Source organism: Egretta garzetta, unplaced genomic scaffold, assembly GCF_000687185.1.
Source record: "Egretta garzetta isolate BGI_Z169 unplaced genomic scaffold, ASM68718v1 scaffold204, whole genome shotgun sequence".
In the NCBI taxonomy this organism is placed as follows: domain Eukaryota; kingdom Metazoa; phylum Chordata; class Aves; order Pelecaniformes; family Ardeidae; genus Egretta; species Egretta garzetta.
Genome location: NW_009259424.1, coordinates 4,097,200 through 4,114,250, shown reverse-complemented (window position 1 = coordinate 4,114,250; position 17,051 = coordinate 4,097,200). Strand labels below are relative to the sequence as shown.

The following is a 17,051-nucleotide window of genomic DNA, read 5'->3' as shown; positions in this document are numbered from 1 at the left end:
AGTTGACTAGAAAAGCTGTTAATACAGGTAAAAAGAAAACTTTGGGTGCTATGTAAATGAGTAAAACATGCATTTCAAGTTAAGCAAGTGTTTCTTATGGCTAAAGCCTTCTCAGTGTTGTACTATTTAAGTTAATCAGTCAAAGAAAGTCAGTCCAGTTAAGGAACAAAACCAAACCTGCATTAAAGTGGCAAACTTGCTTCAGCAGAAGCCTCTTCTGCAACAAATACCCTCTCCAATATCAGCAGAGAGAACACGGCAATTCAAGATGTTTTCTGCTAGATGAAAGGGAACGCTGAGGGCAAGAATACACGCTGGTAATAAGCACTCACGTGCAGGCTTCATCTTTGAGGACTTGGGTGGGTTTTGGTTGTTTTTTTCTTTTTTTTTTTTCTTTGTTGTTGTTCATAAAGTACATTACTAGGATGCGAAAGAGTAACTCTAGGGAAACACCTTTGATGGAACCTCTATTTCTTAAAAGCAATGAAATCCATTCCTGATGCGTCAAAGGCATCCAACAATGTAATGCTGTCTTCTATTGTATTTTTGTTTCTTCTTTACTACAGAGAAGGAAGCTTCTATAGTGAGGCCACATCTAGTAAGCATTTTGCAAAGAGGGAATCTCCAGGCATTGCTGAGAAGACTCAGTGCTGCATAATCACTGCCATGATATTTGCTTTGTACACAAAATAATAAGTGGGTTTGGAAGCAGCCAAAAATTACCATCATGGATGGTTGAGATAAATAAGTTTCTGCTTCAAAAGCTAAAATTTTTTTCATTAAAAAAATCATAGCATGTCATAACCCATCTCTGTCAGAGCATCTGAACCACAGTACAGGTATATGAACCTTTGCTGTGTTTATGCAGAAGCTTAAGCTGCTCAAACTCCAGAAAGTGCCTTGCATCCTTCATATGTTTTATCCAGCACACAAACACTTCTGTCTCTCTTCAAATACAAGCACCATGCAAATATTGTACCAGCATTTGGGATTGCAGCCCTGGCACACCTCATGCTGCTGTGTCAATATAGAAAATAGCCAGGACAGCAGAAATGCCTCCTACCCCCCCAAAAAAATGTCAGTCCCTACAAAAAAATAAGTAGGTACATTTAATGGACAGTGAATTGAACAGATATAATCCATGATGGGAGGTGTGGTTTAAACATAAGCATAAAAACTGAAGTGGAACTTGCAGACTGCCTGACACGTTCATGTGTTTGTGTAGCTCATGTGTTAACATCAGCTCTGTGTTTTTGATTCCAGTGCATTTAAAACCACAATTTTAATGTCAAATCACTGGAAATTCTTTGAAATCCATGCAATTTGCCCACTTAATTTATACTCAAAATACAAAACTTCACACAGCAGTTTTCACCATTCCTATTTCTAGGCCTTCATTGTCAAGCCACCGTTTCATTTTTAAAGTAATTTACCTTGATAATATGACTTTAAAACTGAACTTTTACTGTCTCTACCTATTAGCTAGCATGTTTAGTGTCACTTTATGTCTCGTTATCAATACGGAATTTGAGGATGACTCATTTAATAATCTACATCCATGACTGTGCATCGAAGGTGAGTGACAGAGAAAGGATTAGGCAAGGAAAGCAGACTTCCCATTCCTCACCATCTGTTCTCACACGGGCTCCCCGGAGTACATTCTGAGCATATGCTTCCTCACCTCTTGAAGACAAATAAATCCTAATTAATTTGATTTTCTATTGATTAACATTGCAGAATTGCTAAAGAAGCTCCTGAAACCATAGGAAAGATGAAACCAAGTAGCTGGAGTACAGCAGTGTAATCACATTCCAGCAGCCTGCCTAGCTTCCCATGCTTTGGAAAGGTTACGGCTGCCTCCATACCCAGCTCCCGCCCCCAAAGAAATAACCGCATGCAATCTCCAAGGTACAGCTTTATGCTAGTGACATTTTATCAGCTGATAAGTGGTCAAGTGAAGCCACTTGGTACTGCACTTTTATTAGACTTGGTCCTGTCAGTCATTACTGTAAATGTAATAACCTTTTCTTCATCAAGACCATGACCACAGTACCACACTGGTTTCAAAAAAATCAGAGGCACAGTAATCATACTTCAGCAGACTGAGAGCCCTGTGAAGCTCAAAATCCCCAAGTTGGCCATTGTCCTGCTTTCGGCTGGGATAGAGTTAATTTTCTCCCTAGTAGCTGGCATAGCACTGTGTTTTGGATTTAGAGTGAGAACAATGTTGATCACACCCTGATGGTTCAGTTGTTGCTGAGCAGGGCTTACACCAGGCAAGGGCTTTTCAGCTTCCCCTGCTCTGCCAGGGGCACAAGGAGCTGGGAGGGGGCACAGCCAGGACAGCTGACCCCAACTGGCCCAAGGGCTATTCCAGACCATAGGATGTCATGCCCAGTATATAAACTGGGAGGAGTTGGCCAGGGGCAATGATTGCTGCTCGGGGATGGGCTGGGCATCAGTTGGTGGGTGGTGAGCGGTTGCATCACTTGTTTTTCCTGGATTTTATTTCTCTTTTTTTTTGTCCTTGTCACTACGATTTACTATTATTATTATCATTGTTATTGTTATTATTTTATTTCAATTATTAAACTGTTCTTATCTCAACCCATGAGTTTTCTTACTTTTGCCCTCCTGATTCTCTCTGCCATCCCACCGGGGGGAGGGTGAGCAAGCGGTGGTGCAGCGGTGCAGTGCTTCGTTGCCTGCTGGGGTTAAACCACCACAGCCATCTTGCTTCTACTTGAACACAGCGATCTGTTCCCTCTCAGTGACCTTTCTACAATGGAAATCCCCTGAATTCTCACTAGTAGAAAGGCACACAAAATTGTTTCCCATCCAAACAGACCTTAATCCTTCCAACACATGCAGCAAACTTATTTATCTCTCAACAGCCTATTCTGATTTTAAAGGGACAATTTTCTTAAAAAGTAACTCATGGGCTTATAACACATAGGAGCGAGTAGCAAACATTTCCTTGGCTTATCAGAGCAACACCTTTAAAGGAGATACTGTCACTGCAATATTGTCACCGTAATATTGTCACCGTTTCTTTCTGATGCCACAGAGAAGTCAGGTTGGGGAAGTGAGGAGACTGTTGAAAAAGCACTCTATCAATAAACTCAGGAAAGCAAGGATGAACAGTTTAATCACCGTGTGCAGTGCATCATGCTTTTCTTTCATAAATGCATGTACTCAGATATTGTTGTTTGTCAGTTCAACATCAGCTGCTTGTAAGTACATAATTTCTCTCATTGACTGGCTTGGTGGCAAGGTGCTTCACAAAAGGAAGGTACATGCAGTTGCACAGCGTTTCAAAGCATCAGTCTGGCCCACTTTTCCAGATAATAACAACCTGCCACATACTTATAAACAACAGCTGCTAGAAACAACACAGCAGCACTTTGCTTTCAGCTTCAAAATGGAGAAAAGCAGTTGCTACTAGTTCACAACTAACACAGACAGCTGCAATAGGGTTTGAGAGATCATAACACATCAAGAATCCCAACGAGAACCCCCACACAGAAACAAACCCTTCGCAGAGTTCCTCTGCAAGCAGAGCCTTGTTTCTCATCAGCACCTTTAACGAAGCCAGGAGCCAGATGCTTGCTTCTTTAAGATGAAAAGCCCTTGAGATTGCTGAAGATGCAGCAAGGCAAGCATACAGGTCAAGGAGCATGCACATCCTTACTGATGAGAATGAAGTCTGTGCAAAATGAAGGGCTTGATAGATGCTTTCTCCAAAACAGCTTCCTTCTGCAAGCTGTTCCAAGAGGCAAACACTTTCCTCTACACCAAGGACCACTGAACTCTGTGTAGCTATATGATATGCACTGAAAAGTCTTTCACAGAACTAGGATACAATTCTCTCTATGAACGAGCGGAGTTCCTGTTATGAAGGGATGTTTGCTTTGTGCTTGTATTTCACATTACACTCAAGGCTCTACACTAGCTCTCGTCCCTCAAGTACTCCCATCAAATCAGAGGAGAGAGAAAATAGTGCCTACACATCTTACCTCTTCCAGTATGCCAGAGATGGGAGCAATGGGTAGTGTGGTGCCCCAGGACCAATTTTGTCTTTCCTAATTCAAGCCCTTTAGCCTTGTGACAATTATCTGCCTGACACTGTTTTTCCTTCCAGTGGCTGCATATCTAAGTTGCACTGGTATTTTATGGCAGTCTAATTATATACTCAAAAAGTTTCCCATGAAAAAATACCAACATTTTCAGTTAACCACTTCAGGTCATGTGCAATACCGTAGAGCAGCAAGTCTGTGCTATGTTAGCTGCTGAGAGATAGGGGCATGGCATACACAGGGAGCTGGCAGGCAAGAGACTCAGAAGTAGCCAAAAGAGCAACAGATGATTGACCAGACAGTTTAAGACTTCTTCATGACTCCTCTTCCTGATACGCCTCCACTTGCTCTTCACAGGGCAAAATTTCCTATCATTTTTCTTATCTGCTCATAAACATGCACCCCTCATCTGCCTGCAGCCTAAATAACATTTCCTAGTAAAGCAATACAGTTACAAAAAAAAAATCAGTAGTTATAATTTCATCTCGGAGATGAACTCAGGCAAAAACCTGCAAGATCAGGGCAAGAGTCGACACTGATATTCTGGAAGAGACTATGATAATACCATTGTGATGCCATTTGCTTTCACTTTTTCTTCTGGAATTCAGAAGGATATTCCTCACTTAGAATGAAAGACATGCCATCCAAAATGTTGAATTCCCATTCTGAATTTTAAAAAATGAACAAAAATCATTCCTGGTCTATGATGGGTTCAAAGCACTTTAGAAAGCACTCTACAAATTCCTATCCACAAACAAGAGAGGAGAGATGGAAAATAGCCAAATACATTATACATCAGAGATGTAAATACAGACATGTCTCAGGCCTTGTGCCTACCACAGGCCAACAATCACCAATGTTCACATCAACCATCTTGGTTATGATAATATTTCTAGCTGAGGGGTTAAGCCTGGACCAGAGCTCTATGCCTTACACTGCACATCAAACTTGACTTGGGAAGCACTAGAGGAGAACAGAGGCACTTCTGGCAGCTTCTGGGAGGTGGTAACTGTGGAATCTACATAGCAATGTACCTCCACAGACAGCGACAGAAGCTTCTTCATTTCCAGTCTTCCTTTGTAGCCTTTAGAAAAGTTACAGTTCTGCTCCCTTCATCTCTAACCTGGGGAAGCCTGTGGGCAAAAGCACCAACACCAGAATCTGCACTAGAATAGATCTATCATTTAAAGATGAGCAAAAACTGAAAGTAAGATAAAGGGAAAGTACGAAATCTTTCCATTGGCAGCCAAAATATCAGTGCAAGAGATCCTCAGTCAAATAAACAAGACAGAAGAAGTCTAAGCAAGTGCTGCAACTACCAAGGTTTTGATATTTGGTGCAAGCAGTCACAAGAAACCTAGAGAGAGAGATTTGCCCATCTTCAGTTAAGCTCTCCATTCACTTCTGACAGCAGTGGCAACACACCCCTCTCTGCAATTGCCTGGCTGAAAGAAATGGTCTGTCATTACAGGAGGGCTCTAGGACTCCAGGTCCCTGAAAATCAGGGTAGATTATTGTGGGGTCTCAGTCACATCACGGATTACCAGCGAGTCCCACTTTGCATTTCAAAAGGTACCTTTGCTCAGACACTGTGCCATAAACCTACCCTTGGTAAATTTGGTTCTTTACCTGACTTTCCTCATGGCTTTTTCCATTTTCTAGCTTTGCAATGGGCTTAGGTTTTCTTAGCTTTAAGTTGCCCATTTCAGGCTTTAGAGTGTAGTCATTTACAGCTTGCTGCTTGTGCTGCTGAGTATCTTGCAAAGGCAGCTGCCTTTCCTCTAAGACAGCAGCGTTGTCCGGATAATTTTCTTTGTTATCATCATCTCTGTAAGAAAATAAAATTGAAATGCATCAGGCATTCAATTCAGACTTCAGACACCTGTCAAAACATTATGAAGGAAGAACAGCAACAAGTTCTTAGCTATTCATGGCATTTTAATTTTACCAAGTTGAGTAGTCTACACACCAAACACTGCATATGTTAGTAAAATGAATCTGAGAGGCTACTGTTTATTGTCAAATCACAAGCTAAACTACTGTTAGTATTATTACACATTCAACTGTGGAGCCATTTAAGTAAGATCAGTTTTAGAGGCGCTCTTTGGCTTCAGCCCTATAGTTCACATATTCTCCCAATAAAATCTGAAACTGCCTTTTTCATGCAGAAGACCTTGCCCCGTCCAATGATTCACACTAGATTATAATCTCACAAAAATGTCATCACGTACAATAATTCCTCCCTATAGTCACCCTTCCCTTCCAACAGTCTCTGGTTTTGAGGGCTTTTGGACAAAGTGAGGGAGGTAGGCATACAAAGTAGGGTTTGAACAGCCAGAGACGTGGTTGGGTGGAAGGGACAAGTATCATGTGCTCCCAGTTTGGAGAAAAGGTCCTCCTGTATAAGAGCACATCTGGTGTTTTAAAACAAGACACTGTTGCTCACGGATGCTCAGTTAACCACTAAATCTGGAACAGATTTTTTTCAACCTCCACCTAGCCTACCGAGTGCAACCTGTCCTAAGAAGACCTTGCTAATCTTATCCACACCCAATCAATCCAACTTTAGGCTGGTCTAACGTCTTCCACCGAGAGTGTCTCTCTGGCACCATTAAGAAAGGTACCGCAATGCAGAATGCGAGCTGCCTACTTAGCTGGCAGGATGAGCAGATCGGCATTACTGCTCTGAAATCCCCGACTGCTGCTTAGTTTGCAGGTAGAATTTCAGATGTTCGCTTCAGCTGGTAAAATCCTAATGGTTAGCTGAGAGATCACCTCTCTCCTGGTGTGAAACTTTGACAACCAAGAGAGTCAAGGACTATTGAATTAAACACTCCAGATATTTTTTTAGAAAGCATAACTTGCTAATTCAGTGTTTTCTCCTAAGGATTCTGAGCTGCCAAACTCACTTTCCATCTGTGGCCCATCAGCATCCAGATGGATGCTTGCAGGGTGCCTATGGAGTTAAACACCATTGCTGCCCATGCCTTCTGCAAGTGTGCTCCAAGACAGTTGTTATAGTTACAGGGTAGGGTGCTTTATATGCTACGGGCATTTCAAAAATATGCGGAAGTGTTGCTAATTTTAAGGCATCATCTGATTTGAAAATCTTTCTGAAAGGTTAAGTTGCATTCTCTAGCAATCAACATACACTAGCACAGCAATGAGAGACACATGCCTCAAGAATACTTCAGTTAAATTACAATTTGAAGGTTTGTTTTTTTTCACAGAGGCACTCATCAATGAGTATATCCTTGCACAGTTACAAAACTCCACTTACTACTACTTTGTACCAGCTGCTGTACAGTAAAATTCAATGTATCAGCATCAGGGCTGCATCTGAACAGAAGTAGTATGATGTGAAGTTAAGAACACAGACCATAAGACATTTACTCATAGAATAACAACAGTAATTAATCTTAATATTGTTTACACACAAGTATACAAGACAAATATGCATTTCCCCAAAAAACTAATAGCCTTAGCAAGTAATACCCCAGAAATTTTGCATTCCCTTGAGAATAGAGGTTTCTTTCTAATGGTTTAAGAGAAGCACTCTGACAGCTTTATTTGTTGCCCATGGATTTCAGACAAAATTTGCAGTAGAATACCTGGGGCTGGAACTGGCTGCTTGGTTTTCATGTACAGAGTCTGAATCCTCGTCACACCTTGAAAATGGATACAAAATAATTACTGATTTTCTGCCAGCTGCAGAAATTTAGCTTTTAATAACATGATGGTTATTAAACACATTTCTCCTTCTCACACCTTAGCCAGGGTCATTTAATGCCATAGCTGCTCCATGATAGTGTAAATCTTAGGAAGAAGAGGAATTGAGATGGTAAGTGACATAATTCGGTATATCATTTTCAGCTAGATGGCAATAATGACGACAAAGAATTCAGATGTTACCATAAAAAGTACAGGAAAACTACAAGAAATTCTGTATTTTAATTGCTTATAGCATACTTCACATTAAAAAAAAAAAAGTATTAGAAACAATTAGCTAAGGTTGTTTTTCTCCTAGACTCACAAAAATATTAACTATAGTAGAGCAGTCATTCTTTGTGCAGCAGGAAAAAGAATCCCCAAACAAAAGTGATCGTTAGTCTTAAAAAGTGAACTCGCAGAATTCTCTAAGATGGCTGAGGAATCACAATCAATCACATCCCCTTAAGTTACAAACAAGAGAACTGTCATAAGGCTGCCTAATCAAAAGAGGAGCCTGGATAAATACGCTAAGCACTCAGCGTTGAACACTGTATTGCACAGCATGGCTGAACTTTGCTGAACGATATAACTGCATGAGCAGTCTTCCTTCAAATAAGCATACATATATATGCATACAACCCTAGCAAATATGCATACACCCTTGCTGGGTGTTAATTCTGGGGAAAAGTTGGGGCCCTCTCCTCACCCTCTGTTCGTACTCACAGGGCACAGACACTAAGCAGGCCTGGATCACTTGAAGTTTGCTGGCAGAGGAATCTCTTCATCATGGGGGAAGCAGCCTGTGCTTCCGCCGACTTGTTAAATTTTCAGAAGAGCTACCCCACTTAAGACAGGGCACATTGAGTGATAAACTCATAGCTCTGCGTTGCAATTTGATGGTGAGGTTTTTAATATATTCCTCTTTCCCACCAGTCTTCTGCTAGTATCTTTATCAAAAGCCAGACTGCAGCAGAAAATATTTAAAGGGACACTCAAGCGTTTACACTTCCTGAATACATCAGCATATGGATGAAAGCATTTGCTGCTTGCAACTGGAACATATAACTATGGTTGCAGATCCCCTCTAATCACACAATATTCCTGCAGCGGGTGCAGTTCTCCCCACAAGCCAAAGTGGGAATACAGATGGAAGACGGGGGTTGTTCTACAGAATGGATAAATTCACTGTAGAAATCTCATTGCCTTTGCCTCCAGATGCCAGTCACACCTTCCCCTCTGGTCTATGGCTAATTACCTTATGGGCCTCTGACACCAGCAAGGTGTGAGGGTGGGACATACTGGGGGCGTGAAGAAGGAAGCCCAGTACAAAAGGAACGAGGAACCTAGACAGAAAACACGATGAAAAATTTCAGAGGGAGAAAAACACAGCAAGGAAATACACTGTGAGGAGACAGTGCCAAGGTCAGAGCTGGATGGACAGAGCTCCCAGCACAGACATGAGAGCAGGTGAAGATGCCACCAGGCACGCTGTGCACCATGGGCCAAACCACAGTCAACAAAGCCCAGGAACCCTCTAAGGGGACAAAATCCCTCCTGTGTGTGCCATAGGAAGAGGAGGCAGGAGGAAGCAGCTCTGCAGCCAGCTTCACTCACCCCCTCCTCACACCAGTTGCCACACTTGGCAGCCTTCAGTCCTGAAAGGCCATTTTGGTGACTGGGAACACTCTCTGGAGGGATGATGGATGACAGAGCACGGGTCCATCAGCCAAGTCTATGCATGCATACATGTGTGTATACTCCTTAACTTGGGGAAGTGTCCTGGGGGTTGCTTTCCCTAAGCTGGCTGTAATAAGGTGGTCTTGAGAAGTAGAAATCCTAACTTAGCATCCAGCAAGTGTTAAAAGTAATAAGACAGAACTTATAAACAACGTAAGCATGACAAAATGTATTTGGATAACCAGATAGCAGTAGATAGGAAAGGTAAGCAATAATGAATCAGAGAAGACTGTGTCCATCATGTAATAAAAAGCTTGTAAGGAAGTTCAGAAGCCACACACTCTGGAATTGTTAATGGAATTTTTTCTCCTTGTAAGAATAAGTATTATCCAAGAAAGCTCACTCACACGAGACAGTGCTTGAGGCTAAGACCATAGCAGGACCTTTAAAAAGACGAATCCATCATATAATGCAAATACCCATCATTAAAGCACAGAGTGTTTTTACCTTGACTTCTTTAAGACATGCAGCTTATGTGTTCATGCCACTTGTCTGCACATATCAACCCAGACATGCACACACTCCTCTCACCAGTAACTTGTAAATCTTGCTGTCCAACTTTAGCTATATTTAACAGATTAGAACATTCAAGAGTTTGATAAGTTTTGTGAAAGCTTGTGGCAACATAGTAGAGAGAGTGCCCACCAATCCCAAAACTGGAGCAGCATCTCACTCATTCCTAAAACATCAGAGAATATTCAGAACAGCTTCAAGTCATAAATCCATATGGGAGCAGGGAGTATGTCTTTTGGCGAAACCAGTGATGTGAATCCTTTTCCTTCAGTGCCCAATGTAACTACTGGCTGATGGACGTGTCTCTCAAAAGTGACTACAGCCACTACTGATCTTATGGGCCTGGCCAGAGTCAGGGCACAGATGGGATCCCAGTCTAGGTGGACTGCTCCTCTGACTCTTTACAGTACCGTCTCTCTATGTTTCTTCCAAGGATCTCTGGTTTAGTGGGATTTTTTAAACTTTCTTCCATTTTCACCTTTCCGTAGGAGCCATTTCAGTACAACTTGAAAACTGCTCCCTTTTGCTGACTTGACCTTTAAGATGTTCACATGAACAACTTCTAAACCAGGCTGCACATGTGGCTTGCTGGAAGCTTAGCAGCCCCAGGCACTTGCCTTGTCTGGATAAATGTCTGAAAGTATTGTATCACTGACTTTGTATCATTCAGGAAGCCCTGATTTTGCCTTCACCACAAGTAAAGACAGAAATTGTCAGATGAGGATGTCTAAAGTTGCATGGCAAGCTCTCTCTTTATTCTGCTGAATAAAAGCAACTTATTTTCCAATTTGGCCAGCACAAACAACTACTGCTGAAATCAGTAAGAATTGTGTATCCTCAGCAGTTCTCAAAAACTGGCTTTGGGGGGAGGGTCTAAACAGGATTTAGGGAAATCAACTCTGGAAACCAAGTTTGTTCATTTGGTCAATGCTTTTCAGATGTTGCTGTTTGCTTGCTTTGTTGTCCAAAAGTATATTTCTACTTCTACGTTTGGGAAGATAAGATTATAAAAATGAAAGCCCCTGAAACAAAATCAACAACAGCTTAAATGAGGGAGGTTCACCCTTCAGGCAAAGCCTGGCCCAGGCCCAGCTCTGCCATGTCGCTGCTCAGCTCAGCGCAGCACAGCACCGCCTGCGCCCCTCGCCCCCAGGGCCGTGCTGGCCCTGCACAGTCAGCTTCTGTGCCACCCTGCCCCTTCTCTTAATGAGCACATGAAGCACCACAGGGAAAGGCCATCACCTTCGGGTCCCAAAAACCTCATGGGTGAGGCAGACACAGGGCCTGCTCCAGGGGAATCTCTGCATGGAAACAGTGGATGCATTTAGGGACAGAGAAAAGACAAAGAGAAAAAAAATATGGAAAAAGTACTTTCTATAATCTGGTTAATCTTCTGTGAAGGGGGAGCATCCCAGCATTTTACAGACCACAATTCATCACTTAACTAATAGGGACACAGGAAAATAATAAAAAAATGACTTAATGATTTATTAGCTTCTGTTAAATCCTTCCATATCTGCCACAATCACACAAAAAGCGTGACTAAGGTAAAATATTAAATAAAGCAAGGCAATGTAAGCAAATAAAGCAAGGCAATGTAAGAGAAGGAAATTATCTGGATTGCTATGAAATGTTGCTTTTCCTGCAGTGATTTTGACAACACTTAGGGATGGCTCAGACAATTACAACTTGGCCTGCTTTCAGAATGTATCCTTCCCCCACAACACTTAGGCAAACAGCTTACTGTCCAGCTAGGGGGTTTTAAATTAGGAGCATTTTAGCAGTGTAAAACTCACCTAATGCACAAATAAATCTATAAATCATTTCATTCCTGAGAAATTGCTTGGCATATTACTGCTGAAGAATCTTCCCTAAAAGCTTTGGAAAAAATCAAAAGCATGCAAAATAATAATGTAGAGAACACCAAAATTGAAGTGGTTTAGACTGAAATAAAACAAAACCCATTTCATTTGTAATAGTTCCTAAAGGCTTTGCCTTTCTAACTTTCTAATGTTCTCCCTTGTCGCGTTCTGTTGTCTCTGCAAAACAACAACCAAAACCATGAACTTATATCTCCTTATAATTATGATACATATGAAAGGCCTTCTAATGAGTTTATGGAATTGATTTCAAAAAAATGACATATTTGGTACTTGGCCTGCCTAAATAACGCATAGTTATTTTTTTCAAAATACTTGCAAAGAATTTTTTGTCTACTAATGCTTGCAGGAAGTACAGACCATGTGTTCTTAGAAAACTGACATACTTGTGTTTGTCAAGATCATCGGTATCAGAAACGAGCAATATTTTCACAGGAGATTTACCCTCCACTGAAAACTATGCATTTAAACATGTGTGATGTGCATCAAACATACATTCTCCCAGAAAGGTATTTCACTGCTAAATGGTCACAGACCATGTAAAGGCAGATGCAATCCTTCCCATACAGTCAGTAATATACTTAGATTACAGAAAACTGAGTCAAAATATATGACAGATAGCTTGGGACTTCTCACATACTACTTACGATCATTCTCTACAGTAACTAAACTCATCTTTCTTATTTAAAAATAAGGACATCTTTAAAGTGTTCACTTACTCTGCTAAAGCTGTCGTGTTGAAGGAATTCTCCTGAATGCTGAAACAGAAACAAGAAAACATCAGATAAGGCAGGAAGGCAGGCAGGCTCCCTGTATCCTTCTCAGTTGTAGGAACACATGCACAAACATGGCATTGCAAGGCAGGTCTCTGTGTGTTAGCTCTACATGCACGACTGTACCTTCGGCTGCTCTGCACATGCTCATAATCAAGAAACCACGGGGATTAGTCCTACAACACTCACAAAGCCCATCCAGCAGCGCTTTGAATTAATACAGGGATGCAGGTAGTCTGTGAGGCTCAGAAAGGGATCATATTCTTTTATAAATGTAGCAGTGCTGCTAATAAAAGCTTAGGCTTACAAATAAGTATTTGGCATTCTGTCCTTTAAATGTTTGCTGTATGTAATTGGCTCATCAAACACAGTTGGTTTTATTACTTAAATAGGGTTGCTCAGCTAAGATCTCTGGAGGTTTTTCCTTCGTCTTTAGTGGTCTCTTATACACTCAGCTCATGGCCAAACCCCAGGGGAAGCTATGAAAAAATAATCTGGCAGAAAGGACAGTTCAAGTAGCAAAAGGTTATTAAGCTAACAGCAAGAAATAGATGAAACCATTCCTATGAAAGGAATAGGCTGCTGTGCTCCTGCAACAAAATGTTTGAGACCTGATGCAATACATTCAGCAGGGGTCAGCTCAGGATACTGTAAACTGCTGGTTTTGAGGCAGCGGTGGAATTCCCCCTCAAACAACACCTCTCAAATCCAGTAATACGTTGTTGGATCATCTTATAGCAGCAACAGAAAAAAAAAAAAAAAATCTCACTGCTACATACCAGAGCTGGGAATTTTTGTTTGTTTGTTTGTTTGGGTGCGGGAGGAGAAGGCAATGCAGACAACAGCATCTCATGAGCACTCCTGTTCGTGACAATGGCACCTCGCCGACGCCAGCACAAGCCGAGCAAGGATACGGAGAGGTGCAGCGTCCCCCGCCCCGCAGCAGCTCGTGCCGCTGCGTGGTGGTGACACATTTCCCGCCGAGCAAGGATACGGGGGGGTGCAGCGTCCCCCGCCCCGCAGCAGCTCGTGCCGCTGCGTGGTGGTGACACATTTCCCAGGCAGCAGCAGCAGCCAGGAGCCACAGCTGTGGCAATTCCCCTTCTCTCACCAACAGCACTAACAATTCTCTTATCTTCACCTCTTCCCAGCCTTCCGACCTGCCTGCACATGCTATTTTGCTCTTTTCTTTCCCATATTTCTATATGTCAACTTAAAGAATGGCACAAATTACCTGGGGGTCACAATATCACAGCCAGTCTACAGACACATCTGCCCTCCAGAGTAGCAGGGTTTGTGAGGGAAGGGTGAATGGAAAGGGAAAAACTAATGGTTATCATTTAAATTTTGCCTTAGACCAAAAATTTCAAATTTTTTCTCTTCCTGTTTCCAGTTTCTTGGGTCTGACAACACAAATATAAATTCCTTTATTATTTTTCTACTTGCAGGAGAGCATCTGAACAACAGCCTCTAGCTGTTGTGGCAATCAAAAACTCAATTTACGTGCTTGAAAAGTAGAGGCCCATTAAAAAAAGATTGCTATTATTGTTAATAAATATATTTCAGAATATTTAAGTGCTTAGCTCTTGATTTTTAATGGTTAGGCTAGGTTTACAGCTAGAGTTTCAAAAGTGTAATGATGGAATCACAACTTTTTATCACAAAATCGCATCAATAAGCATCACAGCTTGGTTAGAGCAGAGCTTAGAGAGAGACCGGGCATTTATCCCCGCTCCCCTACACACACCCACGCAAGAAGGGGAGCCAACACAGAATGCTCTTGTAAACATAACTTCTCTGTTTCTATGTGCAAAAGTTAAGATCATGTTCTCTGCTAAATTCATGCCCTGTGCAAACATACTGCAGGGCTTTTGTTGCTATTACTGGTAACAGAATATGATTGAAGATCAGTTTGTAAAACAAGGATGCTTTGGACTGAGACCAAGTTTAAAATGTCATCGCTTTTCCATTGTTTGTCTGGACTTCAGTGCTATAGAGCTGTTGCTAAATCTCTTCTAGGCAAACACTTTACATTTATTTCAGGTCACTCAGAAACTTCCATTTGTTTTAAAGATGGTGCTTGACCAGTGTTGCTGGATATTTTCTTCTTGAAAGGTTGTGGAATCATTCAACAACAAACAAATTTAACGTAGAACAGAATAGCATTAATAAATACATGAAAGTAAAGGCCAGCTAAACCCAGGATCCTGTTTCAGAGCTAATCTCCCAGTCACACAGATGAAGCCATCCTGCTCCTGGGGGAACCCAAGGGAGGAGCTACAACACACAATAACTTATTTTCTTCACAAAAGGAAGGATTTCTCTTTAGGGGCAAAAGCTTATTTCACCAACAATGTTGGCTTGGGCCTACTGGCTGACCCCTGCTTCCTACCCATGTGCTCGGGATGAGACTAGAGCAGGCAAAGAGCCCCTGGCCTCACCCCACCTTATAAGGGAGAGCCAAAGACAGTTGAACCTGCATCTCTGCTTCCCTCTAAGTCCTAGGCGCAGGGAAAATATAATACTGCTGTTACCGCCTCATTTTCCATAATGGCGTTAAAGTCAATTAGGCCCATAATGCTCAGTGCCAGATATACTTCATCACCACAGTCAGATGATGTGTCAGCACTCTCATCATCCTGAAGTCCCGATGAAAATAATGCTACACCTGTATGTGAAGCTTTGGACTTCACCACTGAGTAGCAGATAAACTTTTAAGGACTTTGTATTTCGAAATCACTAAAATACATCATTCTGAAAATAAGGGCTTTTAAATCAGCTTTTCCTTATTTATGCTGAACAGCTTAAGTATTCATATTTCTGCAATATCATACCTATGGAAAGACACTTTCTCTGTTAAAAAGCTTCCCATTTTATACCTAGTTCTGTTCTTACACTCTTTAAATGTTCATCAAGACAACACAAATACCACATCAGCTCTCAGCTGACAACAAAAATACCAGGGAACTCCAAAGCAAACATCTACACGTACTTTGGAGATACCAGGGTTCAGAAATACATTGCTGTTCACTTCTGAAAATTTGACTAATACATTGCCTATTTATGGCTGACAAATAGATTGGCACAGAAATTCCATTCTTTATTTGGTTTGTACCATCAAGAGGATTACTGCTAGGTCAGGGGGAAGATTGACACAATTATCATTTAGCCTCCAGCTCAGTTTTGCACATAATAGAGACACATGCTCAATATAAATGATATGTTCGTAAGCTCAGACCAGAATTAGTTGGCACTCTAAGCGTGTGTCAGGCAGTGAATGTTTTACAAAGACAACATGGTCTAGTTGCAGAAGACTGCAAAAGAACAGAGAAGTAGTGAGATAAAAGTGGGCAGAAGTATTTCTGGCTTCAGGAGAACAGAAGAGAGTGCAACAATCAAGAGCAAGAGGCCACCAAAGGAAAAGGAGGAATAGCGAAGCTTGCCAAGCTACAGTTGTCTAAATGGTCGCAAATACACACACCCCCCTGCAGAATTTGTGGCAGCTTGGTTTCACCTGCAGTACAGAACCTTTGCCTCAATTTCCAGAATTTGCTCATCTCAGTAAATGACTGTGTTCTCTTAAAGGCATTTCTGACTCAGGTAAATGATGAGGCCTTTCAGCCTTAGGTACAGAATAATGAAGAATTTGTATTGGGAAATAAACTGTATGTTTAGAGGGAGAGTTACACATTTCCAAAGAACTCTAAACTCTCTAAGGTTCTGGGAAAGTTAGTATTTCCACATTTAATATCTACTATCTAATGACAAACTCAGTGCAATCCTATAGGGTGTGATTAGCATTTATTGCAAGACTATTTTCTTTATTATTATTTGTTAATCCACAGAGTCCAAAGTGCTTGTTCTGAAATTGCTGCATCAGAGGCAATTACGTATTGCACTAAGGTTAGGCCATACAAGGGAGCTGCACTAGATGCTGGGAAGGGACGCGAGAGATGCGGTATGACATGCTGTGCGTGACGAGGAGCCCAAGGCGACTCCCTCCAGCTCTGGAAAGAAGTTACTCATGTTCCACTACCCAAATAAAGGGAAAGTTGGAATGATCTCCCCCCTACCGCCTCTCTGGATGAAGTCAAGTCATCCCTGCCAGAACCAGCTGAGCTCAGAGACTCATAAAAACATTGAGCAAATTTGTTTGCCTTGGAGTACGTGTGTTCCTGCCAAGTAGCAATACCCTGAAGTGCTCCAACAGTCCTTCATCTCCCTCTCAAATTGTACCAACACAGAGACGCACTCACTCCTACCTGTATGCATACACAGCATATGCTTTCATGGACAAAATACACTTGAATCCACCAAGGACCAGATTAAATATGCTTGTTTGTCAGGTCACGCTGCTACTT

At 41.7% G+C, this 17,051-nt stretch overlaps 1 protein-coding gene across 1 annotated transcript in view; it reads right to left on the bottom strand.

Moving 5' to 3' along the window:
• FAM13C (family with sequence similarity 13 member C) overlaps positions 1-12,698 on the bottom strand; it is a 53,824-nt gene extending 41,126 nt beyond the window's left edge. Inside the window, exons 1-3 of the mRNA XM_009637018.2 lie at positions 12,637-12,698; positions 7,688-7,744; positions 5,706-5,904 (exon numbers count right to left, since the gene is read on the bottom strand). Of these exons, the coding sequence (XP_009635313.1) occupies positions 5,706-5,904; positions 7,688-7,744; positions 12,637-12,698 (318 nt within the window). The remainder of the gene's footprint in view (positions 1-5,705; positions 5,905-7,687; positions 7,745-12,636) is intronic.
• Positions 12,699-17,051: the final 4,353 nt, after the last annotated feature.